The sequence below is a fragment of the Penicillium mononematosum genome (assembly GCF_028829835.1).
Source record: "Penicillium mononematosum strain IBT 11891 chromosome Unknown utg000002l:1.0-8112719.0:1.0-8118358.0, whole genome shotgun sequence".
NCBI lineage: Eukaryota > Fungi > Ascomycota > Eurotiomycetes > Eurotiales > Aspergillaceae > Penicillium > Penicillium mononematosum.
In genome coordinates this window covers 7068480-7085417 of record NW_026643272.1, presented here as the reverse complement: position 1 = coordinate 7085417, position 16938 = coordinate 7068480, and the positions used below count along the sequence as shown (strand labels likewise).

The 16938-nt window shown below is 51.1% G+C and overlaps 4 protein-coding genes across 4 annotated transcripts; 2 read left to right on the top strand and 2 right to left on the bottom strand.

Moving 5' to 3' along the window:
* Window positions 1-2872: 2872 nt before the first annotated feature.
* N7519_004471 (pepsin-like aspartic protease) lies at window positions 2873-4104 on the bottom strand (the record flags this gene model as incomplete). Its single annotated transcript, XM_057291247.1, has 2 exons — window positions 2873-3761; window positions 3833-4104. The coding sequence occupies 2 exons, from the start codon at window positions 4102-4104 to the stop codon at window positions 2873-2875; spliced, it is 1161 nt and encodes a 386-aa protein (XP_057152449.1).
* A 3244-nt stretch (window positions 4105-7348) lies between these two features.
* On the top strand, window positions 7349-8137 carry N7519_004470 (ankyrin repeat domain-containing protein; the record flags this gene model as incomplete). Its single annotated transcript, XM_057291246.1, has 1 exon — window positions 7349-8137. One exon carries the CDS (start codon window positions 7349-7351, stop codon window positions 8135-8137), a length of 789 nt encoding a protein of 262 aa, XP_057152448.1.
* Window positions 8138-8697: 560 nt separating this feature from the next.
* On the bottom strand, window positions 8698-9887 carry N7519_004469 (RTA1 domain-containing protein; the record flags this gene model as incomplete). The annotated part of the gene is made up of 4 exons (XM_057291245.1): window positions 8698-9063; window positions 9114-9351; window positions 9439-9817; window positions 9866-9887. The coding sequence occupies 4 exons, from the start codon at window positions 9885-9887 to the stop codon at window positions 8698-8700; spliced, it is 1005 nt and encodes a 334-aa protein (XP_057152447.1).
* A 489-nt stretch (window positions 9888-10376) lies between these two features.
* Window positions 10377-16921, top strand: N7519_004468 (fatty acid synthase beta subunit; the record flags this gene model as incomplete). The annotated part of the gene is made up of 6 exons (XM_057291244.1): window positions 10377-11362; window positions 11415-16147; window positions 16212-16327; window positions 16389-16539; window positions 16673-16782; window positions 16841-16921. The coding sequence occupies 6 exons, from the start codon at window positions 10377-10379 to the stop codon at window positions 16919-16921; spliced, it is 6177 nt and encodes a 2058-aa protein (XP_057152446.1).
* Window positions 16922-16938: the final 17 nt, after the last annotated feature.

The following is a 16938-nucleotide window of genomic DNA, read 5'->3' as shown; positions in this document are numbered from 1 at the left end:
GATACTAATAATAATATAGTAGATACCGGTGAAAATATATAGAGGGCATATCAAAACAAAGGTTTATGCTACTAAAGCCGAGACGTCTAACGATAGTGGGAAAGAAGTTATTAAAACTATAGGCACTTAGATATATATTCTATATAAAAGCTAACAGGTACACGCGGGGGTCGGCTATAGCTTACTTTAAGCCGGCGAGAGCGCTGTTAGACTCCGCGCTGTTAACGGTGTCCCTTTGAATCCGGTCGTGGGCAAGTCGATGCTCTTCCGGAGTCAGCTATCGTGTTGTGAGTGTGTGATCGGGCAGCATGAAGATGCCGAGACCTACAATACCAAATGTAACTGCCGACAATACCTAGGTAGACAACAGAAACATAATTTCAACGTAATTTCCACAAGGGCCCACGACCTAAATGGAAGCGGAACCTTGAAGAAACAAAGTGTCCTCGGATGAATCTTCGGACAACAGAGAGCTATCTCTGTAAGACAAGTTCCAAAAATTGGCTCAAAGAGCACGGTGTTCAGCTCCCTCAGGGTTCAATGGAGACTCCAGGAAAGTACAGTCTGTATCCACAGAGGTCTCAGGGTGGAATATGGTCCTACCAGGCTGCGACATGCTTCGTGCCATTAGACAGGACCGGAGTCCCATCTAGTTTCAGACTAACCTGGACCGCAGCAGAGATCCAGCAGGAGACTGAATGGCCAGGACCACGATGTGCAATGTGGACCTGGGGAGTTGAAGAGGGAAGAAAAAAAGGAGGGAAGGGGGAAGGGAGGGGGTATTTATACCCTGGGAGTGACTGAATGTGAGGAAGGAACGAGGTCAGTGACGAGTTTTGTTCCGTTGACTAAAAGGGAAGGTATCTGTCCGGGTGACCGGGTGAGATACATGATAGAGGATGTAGAAAGACTGTTCTTACCCACTGTAGATCCTATAATTTTGTCCTCTTATATAGTATCTCCGACGCTGTTGAATATGAGGCGAAGTCGGAGTGAGTCAACACAACTATCTTCGAGAGATAATCGAAGGAAATAACTGAGGTAAGACTTGGTTCGCTTTTTGTGATGCAAGCCTACTTACTCCTAAATATATCAGTTACTTTTCACAACCATCTTGTAGTATGTAAAGAGAAGAAAAATTTTGAGTCCTCTATTATAAGTTTCTATCTAGACCACAGATGTATCGTAGCCTATGTTCAATAATGCCTGCAATAGTTGGAATATTAATAGCATGCTAAGACATGAATTTTGAAGGGCAAAGAGAGCAAATAATGTAGACTAAGTTTCAATAAAATCAAACTAGATAAAACTAAACTTGCTAACCAAATAAAACAAACCGGAAAGAAGGCACAGACAAAGAGATCCAGTAGGATCTGGTAGCCACTAAAAGACACCAGACTTAGCGTATAGCCGGAGGGGTCCTCAGAGCCGAGAGTCCTTCACCTCATCGAAATGGACTATTGCCGGTGCCTGTCTAAGTAGAAGAGTATAGCAAAAGCAATCCTGCTTTACACACAGAGAGTATCCCGCCGAAGTGAGCGCGGCGATAACCAGATTCATAAACCCATCGGGAATCACAAAATCGATAGACTAGAGCAGTTAGCTTATTATACCTTCACACTCTCTAAAATAAAGTGACCTAGAATCCACCTCAACATCCCCTGTTGAGGCCAAAATTTCTGGATCGACAGACCAGCCGCATTGGAGATCTCAGGCAGTCTTTCGAATCGCCTGTTCAACTTCCGTCAGCTCGATGCGATGGTCATGGTTCTGTCCAGACCTCCCAGCTCCAGCCTTCCATCGTGCCCCCAGGTCTTCGGCACACTCTGCCTCCTCAATGATGCACAAGGCCGACACATGCTGAATTGGGATATACGAGAAGACGCGGTGCACTTTTACGTAGGCCTCAAGGGAGACACTCAACACGGAAGAGGCCTCATTCTCGATGGAAGCGTCGTGAGTAGTTCCTTTTCACCAAGTTCAGGTTCAAAAGTCTTGAGTTCAAATTTTCAACTGGACCGATCCCCGTAGTGGTTCGTCACCGGAGTGTTCGTCATGGTATCGAGATCTAGGTTCCTGTGGCAAGGGCTCGCTCCTGCAATGCTGAATGTCTGAATCGTCCAGCTTGAATTTGATTAATATCGAATGCAGACTGTCGCGGTAAGACCAGGCTGATCGTGCATCAGGGCAATTTGGCCGATCCCAGCGTTTGACAATCAGCTGGAGTTCCCAGCTATACCATCTCTGGGTCGTTGTCATGGAACAAGTGCTCAATTGCCGTTGAATACTGGTCGTAAAGAAATTTCCCAGTGCGGAGAGAGTCAGTGGATAGAGGGCCGTTATTGTCTTCAGCTGGATGAGACTCACGTCGACTTTGATCTTGATATTAGTGTGAAAGCAAGAGCGTTGATAGACTGATCAGTCGGTGTTCTTAACGGCTAGTGAGGGCTAAGTCCCCAACGCAATCACCGATGCGGTTATCCAGCTCCTCTGCTGTGCCAGCACCGAGGAATAAATTGCGGCCATTGATGAAATCTCCAGAACGACCCAGCTTTTGTACGCGCCTATGTTTGCTGCTGGAGTTAGTTTCTTGCTCTGCAGCTTGTTGATGAGCACGATAATATCCCCGTAACCGGCAGCTTTACTGTTTAATCCCATGCAGGAGCAGCGGGTCAGGAGACACGAATAAGAGATTGCCCATACCAAGGTATCCGCCCAACCCAAGGAAAGGTTTGAATAAGAGATGAATTCTAGAATTGAACTGGATGCGAATGTCCCTATCCAGTTGAGAAATGGTCTAAATACAAGGTCATGAATCGTGATTCGATACTGGTTCATCTAAATGTATAAAGCACTACCCCAACCCCAGATTTTAATCCGACCTCTGCGCAAATCGCAACTCATTTCTACCGAAATCGTAAACGGACACCACATTCTTCAAAAACGGCACACCCAGAATGTTTAACATGATGCCCTCAAACGCCACACGCTCCGACGCCACTAAACTTGAGACACAGTACCCATCACCGGTCTGATAAATGAGATCCTGTCCATCGTGATAGAATGTCTGGTCTCCAATTTGTACTCCAAACATCGGTGGTTGTGCATTACAGTTGACGACAGCAACTCCCAGCGTCTCATTGTAGATAGCTGGCGGATCGAACAAGGCATTGATGGGATCCGCAACCACAGCAGGCAGATAGCTGTAGTCGTTCCCGGTATCTGTAAATACCTGGAACTCCATGCTGTTGGTAGTTATGGAGGTCGTGCTCGTGGTGAGATCCACTTTTGTTATGGATCCAAATGTCACAGCAGACACGGTAAAAGCCCAATATGATCGAGTGCGCTTGCCAGAGGTGAAACCGGGCGGAATGTTTTCCAAAATTTCTACGGGAACACTGGCAAATTTCGGATCATACGCCACCGGCGGTAGATCGCCCAAAGTGATGTACCCGCCGAAGGTTGGCGTAGAAAGGTTTCGCGGCGTGTGTGCGAGCGCAATGCTGAAGTAGGGTTCTGAAACAAGGCCCTGTTCGTACATGGTGTTGAACAAGGGACTGTAGCATTCACGATTGAACCAAAATGTTGTATTGTCGGTATGGCCTCCTGGATGTGCGGAGGTGAGGGAGGGATAGGCGAGGCCTAGCACGCCGCTGTTTATGCCGTCGCCCATGGGATTGCTGTGGTCGACGATTCCGACGGCTTGTCCGGGACAGTAATACCGGCTAATGTGATGTCTTCGTAGGCCATGACCCCGCTCGCTATGCCATTGCCGTATTGTATGCCGAATGTTTTATTGGGGATCAAACGATAGGTGTCTGATTCGTTGTACCCTGGGGAGACGTGCTGGCAGTCCGCTTGAGGGATCTCAAGGTTGGTTGTTTGATTGATGCAAATGAAGTCATTTCTGACGACGTAGGTGTCGCTGCTGCCTGTGTCGACGAGAAGCTTGAATGTCTGATTGGCGAACGTCACGTCGACGTTGAGTGTTGTGCCATATTGTGCTGAAAGCAGCGAGGCTGTATTGCTGGTTGTGTGGGACGTGGTTTGAAATGTTAGGGGAAAAGTCAATTGACTCGCTGTGACGAGAGAGGGGAGCTTCATTTCGGAATTACTCGGTGGCGCGGTAAGATTGTTTAATCAATGTAACCTTACAAGTCGAACTAACCGCGCTTTTAGATAAATGAAGAGCTTCAGGCTACCTCGTTCTGGCTTTCATTGACTTGGAAAGTTTCTAAGCAGAAGCAGCAGGCAGATCAGTATCGATTGGCGCTAAGGCCGCTCGTCTATTTTTGTTGTATTCGTTAAGCCCCTGTTTGGTCCATTTTTGCTGCCTGATGTGCAAGGTCGCTCTGGAATGGCTAGTTATAATCCACCATAGGCTCCGACATAATGCATGGACAATCGATTCCTCGCGTGTGTTGAGAGTGGACACCCACAACTCCGTATCGATCGAAGGGACCCTGTGTGCGGACAAACACTCCCATTCACAATCTCTACTACTTATAACACCGAGAGCTACGAATAATACAAAACATCACCTTTTCATCTATAGGCACATTTCTAAAAATTGATCAATTCCACATTTCAACTGGGTTCGAAGTGTAATTGACAGTCTGTCTTCTTCTCTACTAGCAGCAGAGGCTGCATGAAGTTACAATATTTCGATGACTTGACTGACTTCTGTTTGAGAAAAATGAGCATCACTTGTCTCACGATACATGGATCGACCCTTTGATTATAGTCCTCTTTGATTTGCAATGAACCCAACGGAGGGATGTGGAAGGCATCAATGGATCTTATCACACATGCCATATTCGTCAAAGATTATGTCTTTCTTAAACATAATCACTTTTACCTAAAATGGAATATGCAGTAACTTGTTGCAGGTTTAAACCCTCGGCGCCACGGTCTCTTATAGTCTAATACCCTAGTATTATAGAATACTCAGCACTAACCTGCAGCCAGGTCCCTATAAGGGCATGCAGCTGCAGCTGCAGAAGTGCTGGAACTCCATTTATTTGCTGTACTTCGGACGCCTGACCTCAGATCCAAAGTCGCATTGCCGGTAGTATCACGATTATCTTCGGTGTAAAGAACTGTATACTTCTATGTAAATTGATGTGGATCGGCATTAAACCGAAATTGAATTAAAGTGTTCAACTAAAGCGCTACCTAGGTAAATTGTCTACCCGCAAAACGGTAAAGCCAAAGCCAAAAGCCGAGCTCGCCCTCCTCCAGGGCTATTTTCAGAGCGGGGTTTGAGTTCCAAGGTTCGACTCCAGAACCCGCACTGGGTCCCTCTGGGTTCCCGAGGGCTCTCCACTGGGGAGTGGCTTGGTCAAAAGGTACGAGTACGGAGTAATCCGTGTTTAGACCGACTTCAACGCCCTACAACTTCCGTACAATCACGCGACCGAGTTCATCTATATGATTGGATCATCATATTAGACTAGCATCCATCGAGACAACCTTGGAAGTACTTGGTTCTGAGGTACCAAGCTTCCAGGCTGACCCTCTTCTTAAGGTTCCAAGGTTTTTGTGATCTTTCCTAATGGGGTATAGTAGGCTAGGGTTCAGGAACAAAGGATGCTCACTGTGCAGCAGGCCTAGAATATTAGTCGACTTCTCCACTCTACACGTTCGGAAGCTGACCTGAGTTTTATTTAGATGAAGGCTAGCATTGGCACCTGGGCAGGAAACCCCGCACATCAATGACATACTTTGCTATATATCCTTTTGGGGGCCATTTTCCTTTTCTATCAAGGTCTCACGGTCATTTCTGGTATCGGCCCTATCTCGGCCCAGACTGGATATAACAACCGATGAATATTTCAGCTCCCCGTATATTTACCAATCCCCGGGCTGACGTGATTGTGAAGATATTCCAAGGTTCTGATGGCTTGTCTGTGACATCCAATTTTTACGTTTAAGCCAACGCTCGTAATGTGGATGTTGTGTTGCATTTTGCCATTTCGTTAGATCACGAATTACGCCTTTGGTTTTACATAATAGATGATCATACCTAGGTAGCCCCTAGGGGGCATCTGAGCATTGTCCATACTTTAAGGCTAAGGCTCTTCGTCAGCTTCGGCATCCCACAGATACCTGTAAATAATAAACACCCCACAAGGACACTAAGGTCCTCTAGGTAACATTAATATCGGGCAATCAACACGCGAATTAACTGATCGAGAGATCAACCGGGTAGACATGCGAGGATCAATGATCGATAAAATAACCTAGATTACTTGCAGAGTGATTAGAGTGATCATGATCGCCGGGTAAGTTTCTCGGGAGGGTGCTTAGGGACTCTCCCGGTGTTGGGGTAGCCATGGAGGCATAGTATGGGCGGAAGAAGCCGCACTCGATTGGTCGATAGAATTCGGGGAATTTGCCCCCAAGCAACGTGCCGCCGCCCAATTTGCAATGACTCAAGGGCCGCCGCTAGCCCGATCGCTGAGACATTTCTGCTTATTGGTCGAACGAAAACACTGTCAGACCATTAGTCTGCATTAGCGAGTGCAACCAGGAACAAAGGATTTTTCCACGGGTTCTGCTGAATATTTTACAATGGAGTATACCCAGACCGTACGATCAAGAAAGCTCCGTATCCAAATGCGTAAGCAATAAGTGCGCCCGCGGGCATTATCAGTGGGTACGGTCGATGGTGACTGCCGCCGTTGGCTCGAACAGCACCTAAGTTGGTTGGTCCTTGGCTGCCACCTCGTCAGCAAGATTTAAAAGGAGATGAAGACCAGAGCCATGCGGATAATAAATGCGTATCATGACTGAGACCGCTTTCTGGCACCGTGGATCTGAATGAGTGGTCCCCGCCTGTGGTTGTTTTACTTGTTGCCTGCATGACCATGCTAGGTGAGCCTCTATGCATCATGATCACGTTCGTCTCCCCCTCCCCTGACTCCAAATTGGATTGGAGTTGCCTAAGCTAAATCGATGGTCTTCGTGGTTAGAACCCCAGTGCTGGGCGAGAACTGGGCGAATATCAGTGACCCAGTGGAGCGTCGTCGGGCGCAAAATCGAATTGCTCAACGTGGATATCGAAAAAGTGAGTAGGAAAATTGTCTTCGGTGTGCGAAATGGAGACTGAGACTCGGTGGAGAGAGCGGGACGATCTTGGTAGATCACAGAGCTGATGATGAGTTTTAGGGTTACGCAATGGGGACGAGAATCCCACATCCCAGAACAGCACGCAGACTAAAGCCACTGCCAAATCGGCCGCCGGTGGGCTGTCTTCTCCTCTCAGACTCAAAATCTTCTCAACCAGGGGCACAGCAGCAACCTGCCATGGGACCACAATCACCAGGCCAATGGCCATCGCAACCATATGCGCATGCTCACCATCATATACAACAGCAGGACCCCCCCACAACTGCCGTCCGATCTACATTCATACGCCTCGCAACTGGATCAAGTTGGCCTCACCGGAAGCCCCTGGGCACAATCGCTGGATGAGGATACACATCAAATGTTCAATCTGAAGACCATGGGCCCTGGCTCCGATTCGCTCTCGACCTCGCCCAAGAATCAAGCCCATCCCTTCCAAACCTCAATCGACACAGACCTTCTTTGCTCAACACCCGCACCGCCACTTCTACACACCCCGCGCGGAACCCCAGAGAGCACCGGCAGCTCCACTACAAGAGGACCTGATGGAGCCCATGGACACACAGCATTACATCGCGCAGCACTATACGGCCACGAGTCCGTATTAGCAGTACTACTACAGGCCGGTGCCAATCCCGCCCTACTCGACAGCACGGGCTTCACACCCCTACATTTAGCCGCGCAACAAGGTCACGCAGGTGTAGTGCGACTGCTACTATCTAGCTCCCCACCTCGAGATCTAATCAGCTGGGTTACCCGAAAGGGTGAGACAGCACTCCATATCGCCGTACAGGCTCAGCAGCCGGGGGTTGTGCGCGTCCTAATTGAGCATTCAGCCCGTGCTGTGAATGATCAGGATTGGTGGGGTCGTACCGCGCTGCATATGGCCTGTGAGTCGAACCAGCAAGAACTAGTTGAGATGTTGGTTCATGCTGGGGCGCAGTTGGATATTCCAGATTTTGAGGGGCAGACGAGGGTTTATGATGCTTGCATAGGTGCTGTTCTATAAATAAGAATGGGTTTAGGATCGATTATCATGTTCAATTTTCTGGTTTCTCTGCATTTTCGGTTCATTTGCCTCTGGGATGGCGCTAGCGTACCCAGGTATCTCTTTGTTCTTGCATTCTTTCCTGGGTCTAGTGGTAGGTTAAGCCTGCTCAGGTGAGCGGGATACTCTCTGTTTCTATTTGCACACAAGAGTTCCAACAAAACCCCGGTCACATCATATTAGATTTTCCATTCGCCTGATTAAGCTTATGATTCGTGCGGCCACGGAGGATAGGTTTTGCTACTGATCTTCCAGGACTACCCTACAGAATGTCCCTCTAACTGTTAGTACTTATACCTCTCCCTTGCCAGTGTGAATGTCCGCTCTCGACAGACTCAGATCGAACAACTTGTAAGATAATGCAGATGGTATTTGGAATCCGGCATTGGTACATGTTCGAGTGTCTGAGACACAAGTAACTGTTGAAAGTAAATCTGAATGCTTGGAATTACAATAGGCACTTTGCTGGTCATGTCTGAAAGACTCTCTCTGTATGCACTCCCTACTTGATATATAGCTGATTACCTATGTCCTCGTAATGGATAACCCTGCGACTCCAGAGCCCCTTCATCGAACGAATTCGTCGGCTGATACTCAGAAACACGTGCACCCTTACGACTAGACGAGCGACGACGACCTCGGCGCTTGCTATCTTTGGCTTCTTGCTTTATCGTCTTCTTTTCCTTGCGGGACAGCTTTACTTTCTTGGGAAAGTCACAGTCATCTCCTTGGAGATAACGGCCAGGGTGCCAGATGTTCCAGATGACCATGGCGGAGAACATGGGCAGTAATTCCAGGCAGTAGAAGGGTGCCTCGTGAAGGGTCAAGGGGCTTGTCCCGGCCTTGTCGGTATCGGCAAATTCAATCAGACGGTAGATGATTCGAATCTAATATGCATTAGTCGTCTGTAACTAATGGTCTTGGAAAGGTGACCTACCGTGATGAATGTCAAAGTGGCCCACATGGCCATCACCAACGGGCGCCAGCCACCGCCACGAGAAATGCTACCATGCTCTTGCATCCGACGGTGAAAGGCGAATAGGAGTCCACAGAAGCATAGGATGAAGAACTGTTGCGCTGCAATGCCGGCTGTGTAGATGTGCAGTCCGATTTTGTTCATCTCGGCGCTAAAGTCCGAGTCCATGATACCACCAGTCGCTTGAACAATGAAAGAGCTGTCAGATCAGAGTCAGCTAGTTTCATTACACAAGAAGAGTGTCCTGCACAGTTGACCCAGGGCGGCCTTTCGGGGCGAAACTCACCCCACATCCAGCCAGATGAAGATTTGGGCCAGCCTTTCGGCCCGAATGCCTGCCACCTTCTTCTCTGGTAAGAAGTAGTAGACCATGCGGCCGAAGATCATGTATACAAAGGCGTTCACCCATAAGGGCGTCAGAAGAACCAACAGCTGTCCGGCGGCTGTGGTCGTCGACTTGGTTTGGTCGATGGTCGAGTAGGTGCGCATAATCATTCCGATGCATTGCCACACTGTGCCCACTACAATCACCCAACAGAACCTCTTCCGGTACATGATCGCTTGAGCGAAATGGGCGATCCAGGTGAGTCCGAATAGAACAGTGAAGAAGACAGCGGCGGGCCCATTGGCGCAGTAGGCATATTGAGCGTCCTCGCTGGACAAATCTATCAAGATCAGTCAAGGCCCAGAAGATTAATAGAAGAAGAACATACCACAATGAGTTGGCCAACCCATAATAACGGTCAACAAGAGTGTAACAGCACTCAGAGATCAAAGACAGTGATAGAAGAACAACAGAACAGACGAGCGGAGAAAAGTCGCAAGGTGCTGACGGGCGACATTCTTAAATTAAATTAAATCTCACGGTCGATCAGCCGTCGGGTTTTGGCCTTTAGAACGGCTGCCTGATCGGCGTTGGTCCGACGTATTTCTGGCCCCCAAGGCGCCTCTCGTCTCATATAGAGGCTGGGCTATTTTGGTGTGTCAGATTGGCGGCAACCTTGGGAATGCTGCACGGTGAGCTAGCGTCACTGCACGGTGAGACGCTTAGGGCTCAACATCTCACCAAGACCCACCCGTCGCGATTGCCCCCACCGTCAACGACGATGCTGAGACAAGAGAAATAGAGACAAAGAAATGAAGAATATATGGCAGGGTCTGGCGTTCGCGATGGGGAAAAAATATGTTGACGCCTAGCCTAGGCCGCTCAATTGTTTCTTTGTCATGTTGATCTCGACCGAATTGCTAGGGCCGTCGGCCGTCTTGTCGGCTTCGACTTCCTCGAACTGGTCAACGCCTGATGAACTATGCACCTCGTCGTCGCCCAGCAACATTTGGGGCAGCCAAATACTCACTATCACAGATGGCCGTTTCACACACACCCTCTCCATTTCTACTGCCTCATTCCCCGCTGCGCTTCAGCTGCGCGATGACTTTCTCCATGATCTTCAAACCGCTGGTGGGGCCGAGCCGATATCCTCTCTGGTGGAGCTTTGGGCCCGCTTTATTGGTTTTACCGTGCGTCGTTTGGAGCAATCTCCTCGTGGATTGGCTGACGATCTCCGACATCTTTTGACCATCGCCCTCGATACCTTCGATCGTGATATTCTACTGCAGCGCGAGATCCATGGTGTAGTCTATGCCTTGGACATCTCCGCAGATGCCGAGTCGGCCATTTTAGCCGCTTACGTACGTGCGCGCCATGTTCTGCGCAAAGTCAGTCGACCAGCGGCACCTTCTGCGCTCCTGGCTGCCGCGCAGCAACGCAAAGCACGACTATATGCTGTGTTCGGCGGGCAGGGCAATGATGAAGATTACTTTGAAGAGCTACGGATGCTCTGGCAGACCTATCGCCCGCTGGTGGAAGACCTCATTCTGTCAGTCTCGAGTATGCTGCAGCGCGAGACCCGTGAGGAGAGCATTAGTCGATTCTATCACAACGGCATGGACATAGTCACCTGGCTCGAGAACCCGGATCGTACGCCACCATCCGACTACCTGATCGGTGCGTCTATCAGTATGCCGCTCATCGGTTTGTTGCAGCTGGCCTGGTATCGAGTCGTCGGACGCATAGTGGGTACCACACCTGCCCAGCTTCAGACAGCGCTTGCTGGAGCCACGGGACATTCTCAAGGCATCATCCCAGCCACTGTGATTGCAGTGGCACAATCATGGACGCAATTCGATGCGCTCGCGCTCGATGCGCTTCGGTTGCTGCTCGCCATCGGAACTTCCAGCCAGGACCAATTTGCCGTGGGCCAGCTGCCGCCGCGCTGTTGTCGCAGACGCCGAAGCCAACGGCGAGGGCTTTCCAGGACCCATGCTGAGTGTGGCAGACTGTCCAACCTCCCAGCTCCGCACCTATGTAGCTTCCGTCAATGGGTATTTGCCAGTTGATGCCCGCATTGAGATAGCTCTAATCAACGGGCCTACCAATGCCGTTTTGGCTGGACCGCCACTGTCACTTCATGGGTTCAATGTTTGGCTACGAGAGGTGAAAGCTCCGGCAAAGGGCTTGCAACATCGGATTCCTTTCAGCCAGCGAAAGCCTGAGATCCATACCAGATTCCTTCCAATAACCACGGCCTTCCACAGCAGCTATCTAACAGATGTCGCTCCGGGCGTGCTGGAGCGTGTCGCCGATTTCACCATAACCGGTGACCAACTCCGAATCCCTGTCTTTTGCACCCATACAGGGACAGATCTACGCAAGTGTGGAGCCGTCAACTTGATTCCCAAGCTCATTGCGATGATAACGACCCAGCAAGTCGTCTGGCCACGGGCCGTTCATTTTCCCGGATCCACGCATATTCTCGTTTTTGGGCCTGATGGTGCTTCTGGCATTGGAACTCTCACTAATCGACTTAAGGAGGGTACTGGCGTCCGTACCATCCTGGCCACGGGCACCTCCAGCTCCCGCACCGAGCTGGGAGATCGCAGTGAGTTCTTTAACTGGAATCCTGCGCCCAAGGGTCTCGTCTACGGACCTATATGGCGGAATCGCTACCGACCGCAGTTGGTACAGATTGCCGGCGGCGGCGTGCTTGTCGATACTAAGCTCAGTCGCCTCTTGGGCTTGCCACCGGTCATGGTGGCCGGAATGACGCCCACAACTGCAGCCTGGGATTTCTGTGCGGCAGTTATGCGCGCCGGCTATCATGTCGAATTGGCACTGGGCGGATTCCATCATGCCGCCCAGTTGGAGACAGACATTTACAAGCTGGTGGAGACGGTACCTGCTGGCCGGGGCATCACCTGTAACATGATCTACGCCGCCCCTCACGCGGTGAAGTGGCAGATTCCGCTGCTGGCCAAATTACGCGCGGCCGGCGTTCCCCTGGAGGGACTCACTATCGGCGCAGGCGTGCCTTCACTCGAGGTGGCCACTCGTTATATCAACGAGCTCGGTCTACGCCACATAGGATTCAAGCCTGGCACTTTACCCGCAATATACCAAGTCCTCGACATCGCATCGGCTCATCCCACCTTCCCTATTCTACTCCAATGGACAGGTGGGCGAGGTGGTGGCCACCACTCATTCGAGGACTTCCACCAACCGATCTTGCAAGCCTACGACTCCATCCGCCGCTGCGAGAACGTTATTCTTATAGCGGGCAGTGGCTTTGGCGGTGCACAGGACACATTCCCCTACCTAACAGGTGATTGGGCCTATCGGTATAACCGCCCGCCCATGCCCTTCGATGGTATCCTTCTCGGCAGTCGTTTAATGACCGCCAAAGAAGCGCATACCAGCCCAGCTGTAAAACAGGCAATTGTAAATGCCCCAGGAGTCGAGGATGAAGGTGATTGGGAGCAGACATACACACAACCAGCTGGCGGCATTATGACTGTAACCTCAGAGATGGGGGAACCTATTCATAAGCTGGCTACGCGGGGTGTGCAACTATGGGCTGAGTTAGATCGCAATGTCTTCAGCCTTGATCGTAGTAAGCGCGTCGCATATCTGCAGAAACACCGTGACTACCTGATTCAGCGACTGAATACCGATTCGGTGAAGGTCTGGTTCGGGTGCGATGTCCAGGGATCTGTTGTCGACTTGGAGGAGATGACTTATGCCGAGGTTCTGCGCCGTTTTGTTGCGCTTACCTATGTGTCGGCTGAGGGCCGCTGGATCGATGATTCCTACCGCTTGTTCCTGCAAGATTTCCTAAAGCGCGTGGAGGCCCGCATTGGCGACGTAGCCGCCGGCCTCGGACCCAGCGAAGTCAACGGCGACGAGGCTCTTGCTGATCCGACAACAGCATTGAACGCCATCTTGAAGCGGTTGCCGACCGCTGAGGCCCAGCTTATTGGCACGCAAGATGCGGAATACTTTTTGCTTCTATGCCAGAGACGCGGCACAAAGCCAGTACCGTTTGTCCCTGTCCTTGACGAAAACTTCGAGACTTACTTCAAAAAAGACTCGCTGTGGCAGTCAGAGGACCTTGCAGCTGTTGCTGACGCTGATGTCGGCCGGGTTTGTATTCTGCACGGCCCAGTGGCGGCGCGATATTCAACTAAGGTGGACGAGCCGGCAGGCGACATTTTAGGCAACATCTACCATGGACACATTGAGTGCCTGCAGCAGCAAGATCCCGAATACCAGCAGGATGGTATCCCTATTGTCGACTGCTTCAGCCCACACTCTGTCCCACAGGACTGGCGACTTGCGGAGCTGGGCATTCATTGCTCACCCGTCGGAAACACAGGCGCGATGTTGTACGAAGCGAAACCACTGGACGGTGCGCCCGGTGCGCCGTCGACGCCCTCGTTAGCAGAATGGCTTGTGGCCTTGGGCGGTTCCAATGGAGGCTGGCGCCAAGCATTCTTCCACGCAGCGACGATCGTGCAGGGCCGAGCCATCTGCGAGAATCCGCTGCGGCGGCTTTTCCAGCCCACGCGTGAATCGTACGTGATGGTGCAGCAGGGCCACGGAGGCCTTTCGGCAGATCCGATAATCACGCTGTTCGAACATCGGCCACACTCTGAGCCGGTCAAGGTCGTGGAGGTGCGAGTGGATGAGCCTGGCGTTATCACGCTTGAGATCATCAACTACCGTAATGCTGGAGGTGCCGCTATTGGTCTGCAGTTGAAGTTCCAATTCAGGCGTGAGGCTGTTTACGCTCCCATCCATGAAATTATGGAAGGCCGCAACCAGCGTGTCAAAGACTTCTACTATAGAGTCTGGTTCGCGGGTGAACCACCAGAGACATGGCCCTCGGTCCACGACACCTTCCGCGAATCGCAGTTTGAGGTGACGGCCGACTCAATTGCCGAGTTCGCCCATTGTGTACAGAATGCCAGCGATGCCGCGAGCAAGCGGCGTGGCAAACGGATGGCGGCACCGTTGGACTTTGGTGTCGTCATTGGCTGGGAAGCTTTGATGAAGCCGCTTTTCTCGCGGGAGCTTGACGTCGATCTGTTGACGCTGGTGCATCTCACCAATGGCTTCCGCATTCCCGCAGATGCGGACCCCATTCAGGCAGGTTATGCACTTGAGACCAAGTCTCGTATACAAGCCATTACGATCGAGGAGACAGGTAAATTGGTCGAGGTACGTGCGGATGTGTACCATGAGAACAAGGTCGTGCTGGAGTTAAGCAGTCAATTCCTCTACCGAGGCCACCACACAGACTGGGAGAATATGTTCCGCAAAGTGGACGAGGAAGAGATGGAGCTCTGCCCCCGTAGCCCGATGGAGGTTGCGATCTTGAACTCGAAGTCCTGGTTCCAGCCCCTGGATCGGTCGCTCGACCTGGAAAACCAGACTTTGGTCTTCGTACTTCGTTCGACCTACCAATACGCCAGCAAGGACACCTTCAAGACCGTTACTACTGTTGGTGAAGTTCGCGTCAATTCATCGCTCCCGGGCGGTTCGCGGCCGATTGCGACCGTGGACTATCACGCAGTCACCTGCCGAGGTAGCCCTGTCATGGATTACCTCAAGCGTCATGGTAGTCCAGTGCAGAAGCGCGCTATGTTTGATCAGCCTAGTCCCTTGACTAACGATGGCGCATCTTTGATTCTCACTATGCCACACTCTAACGAGGCTTATGCTCACGTCTCCTGGGACTTCAATCCCATCCACGTGTCCGCGTCGCTGTCGCGATATGCAGATCTACCAGGTCTGATCACGCACGGCATGTACACCTCGGCACGGGTACGTGGACTTGTCGAACACTACACCTGTGCCTCAGCCATCGGCGCCTTCCGTAGCTTCCACTGCTCATTCACGAGTATGGTGCTACCGGGAGATAAGATTGAAGTCGTCTTCCAGCACATCGGCATGTTGGCGGGACGCAAGATCGTCTCAGTGGAAGCAAAGCACGTCGGGCGCGGCGAGACCGTTCTGCGTGGAGAAGCTGAGATCGAACCTGAGGAGACGGCATTCCTTTTCACTGGTCAGGGTAGTCAACAAAAGGGTATGGGTATGCAGCTCTATGCTCAAAGCAAAGCGGCACAGCAGGTCTGGGATTATGCTGATGCCTACTTCTCCGATAACTATGGCTTCCGCATTACCGACATCGTGCGGAATGATCCCAAGGAGTTGACCGTCTACTTCGGAGGGCCTCAAGGCCGACACATCCGTGACCAATATCGTAGTATGACGCGAGAGTCCATTGGGCCCGATGGGAATGTCCAGCTGCTGCCATTGTTCCCCCAAATTGACGAGGAGACTGAGTTCCACACCTATTATTCGCCCCAGGGCTTACTCTCGGCCACGCAGTTCACACAGCCGGCTCTGACGCTCATGGAACTGGCGATTTTTGCCGATTTGCAATCGCGCGGTCTGATTTCGGAACGCAGCTCGTATGCCGGCCATTCATTGGGTGAGTATGCTGCTCTTGGAGCGGTGGGCAAGATCTTCAATGTCGAGTCCCTCGTTCAGGTGGTCTTCTATCGCGGTCTGTTGATGCAGTACACTGTCCCCCGAGACGGAAAGGGAAACTCAGACTATCGCATGTGTGCAGTTGACCCCAGTCGCGTTGCACCTGGTACGTATATACCTAGCATCATTTTTGATGAACTAAAGGCTGATTTGTCGTCTCCACTCTTAAGGTTTCGGACAGGAGGCTCTGCAGCTACTTGTGAAGACTATTGCCACGCAGACTGGTCAGTTACTGGAGATCGTTAATTTCAATGTCTTGAGCTTGCAGTATGTCTGCGCCGGACAGGTAAGTGAATCTCCAGCTCTTGGGTAGATTACCACCTACTGACTGGACCTGAACATCATAGATTCATGCGCTCCACTGCCTCACTACAGTGCTCAACTATCTCCATGCCCATGTCCCCTTGCCAGAATCGCCAGAGCAGATCGTCAGCCTGGCGCAAGCACAAATCGAGCAAGTCGCGCTGGCAAATCCCCCAACGACACTGACTCGTGGCTGTGCGACAATTCCCTTTGCGCGGCATCGACGTACCCTTCCATTCTTCCTCGCTGCTGCCTGGCGTGGCAGGTTTCAGACGCTGTCTGCTGAACCTCATCGACGGCCATTCATTGGATCCTAAATGCCTTGTAGGTCGGTATATCCCGAATTTGACAGCCCAGCCGTTCGAGCTGAGCAAAGAGTATTTCGAGCTCGTCCACCGGACAACGGGCTCCGTAGCGCTTGAAGGCGTTTTGCGCGAGGTAATTATATTCGTTCTTCTGTGTATTGCTGAAGGAATGGTTGCTAATCATGACTTAGTGGGATACATATCTTGACCCAACGAGCGCAGATGGACTGCAAAAGATTGAGGGCGCTATTCAGGCGATGAAGGTGTTCTGATGAGGTCTTCGTAGTTT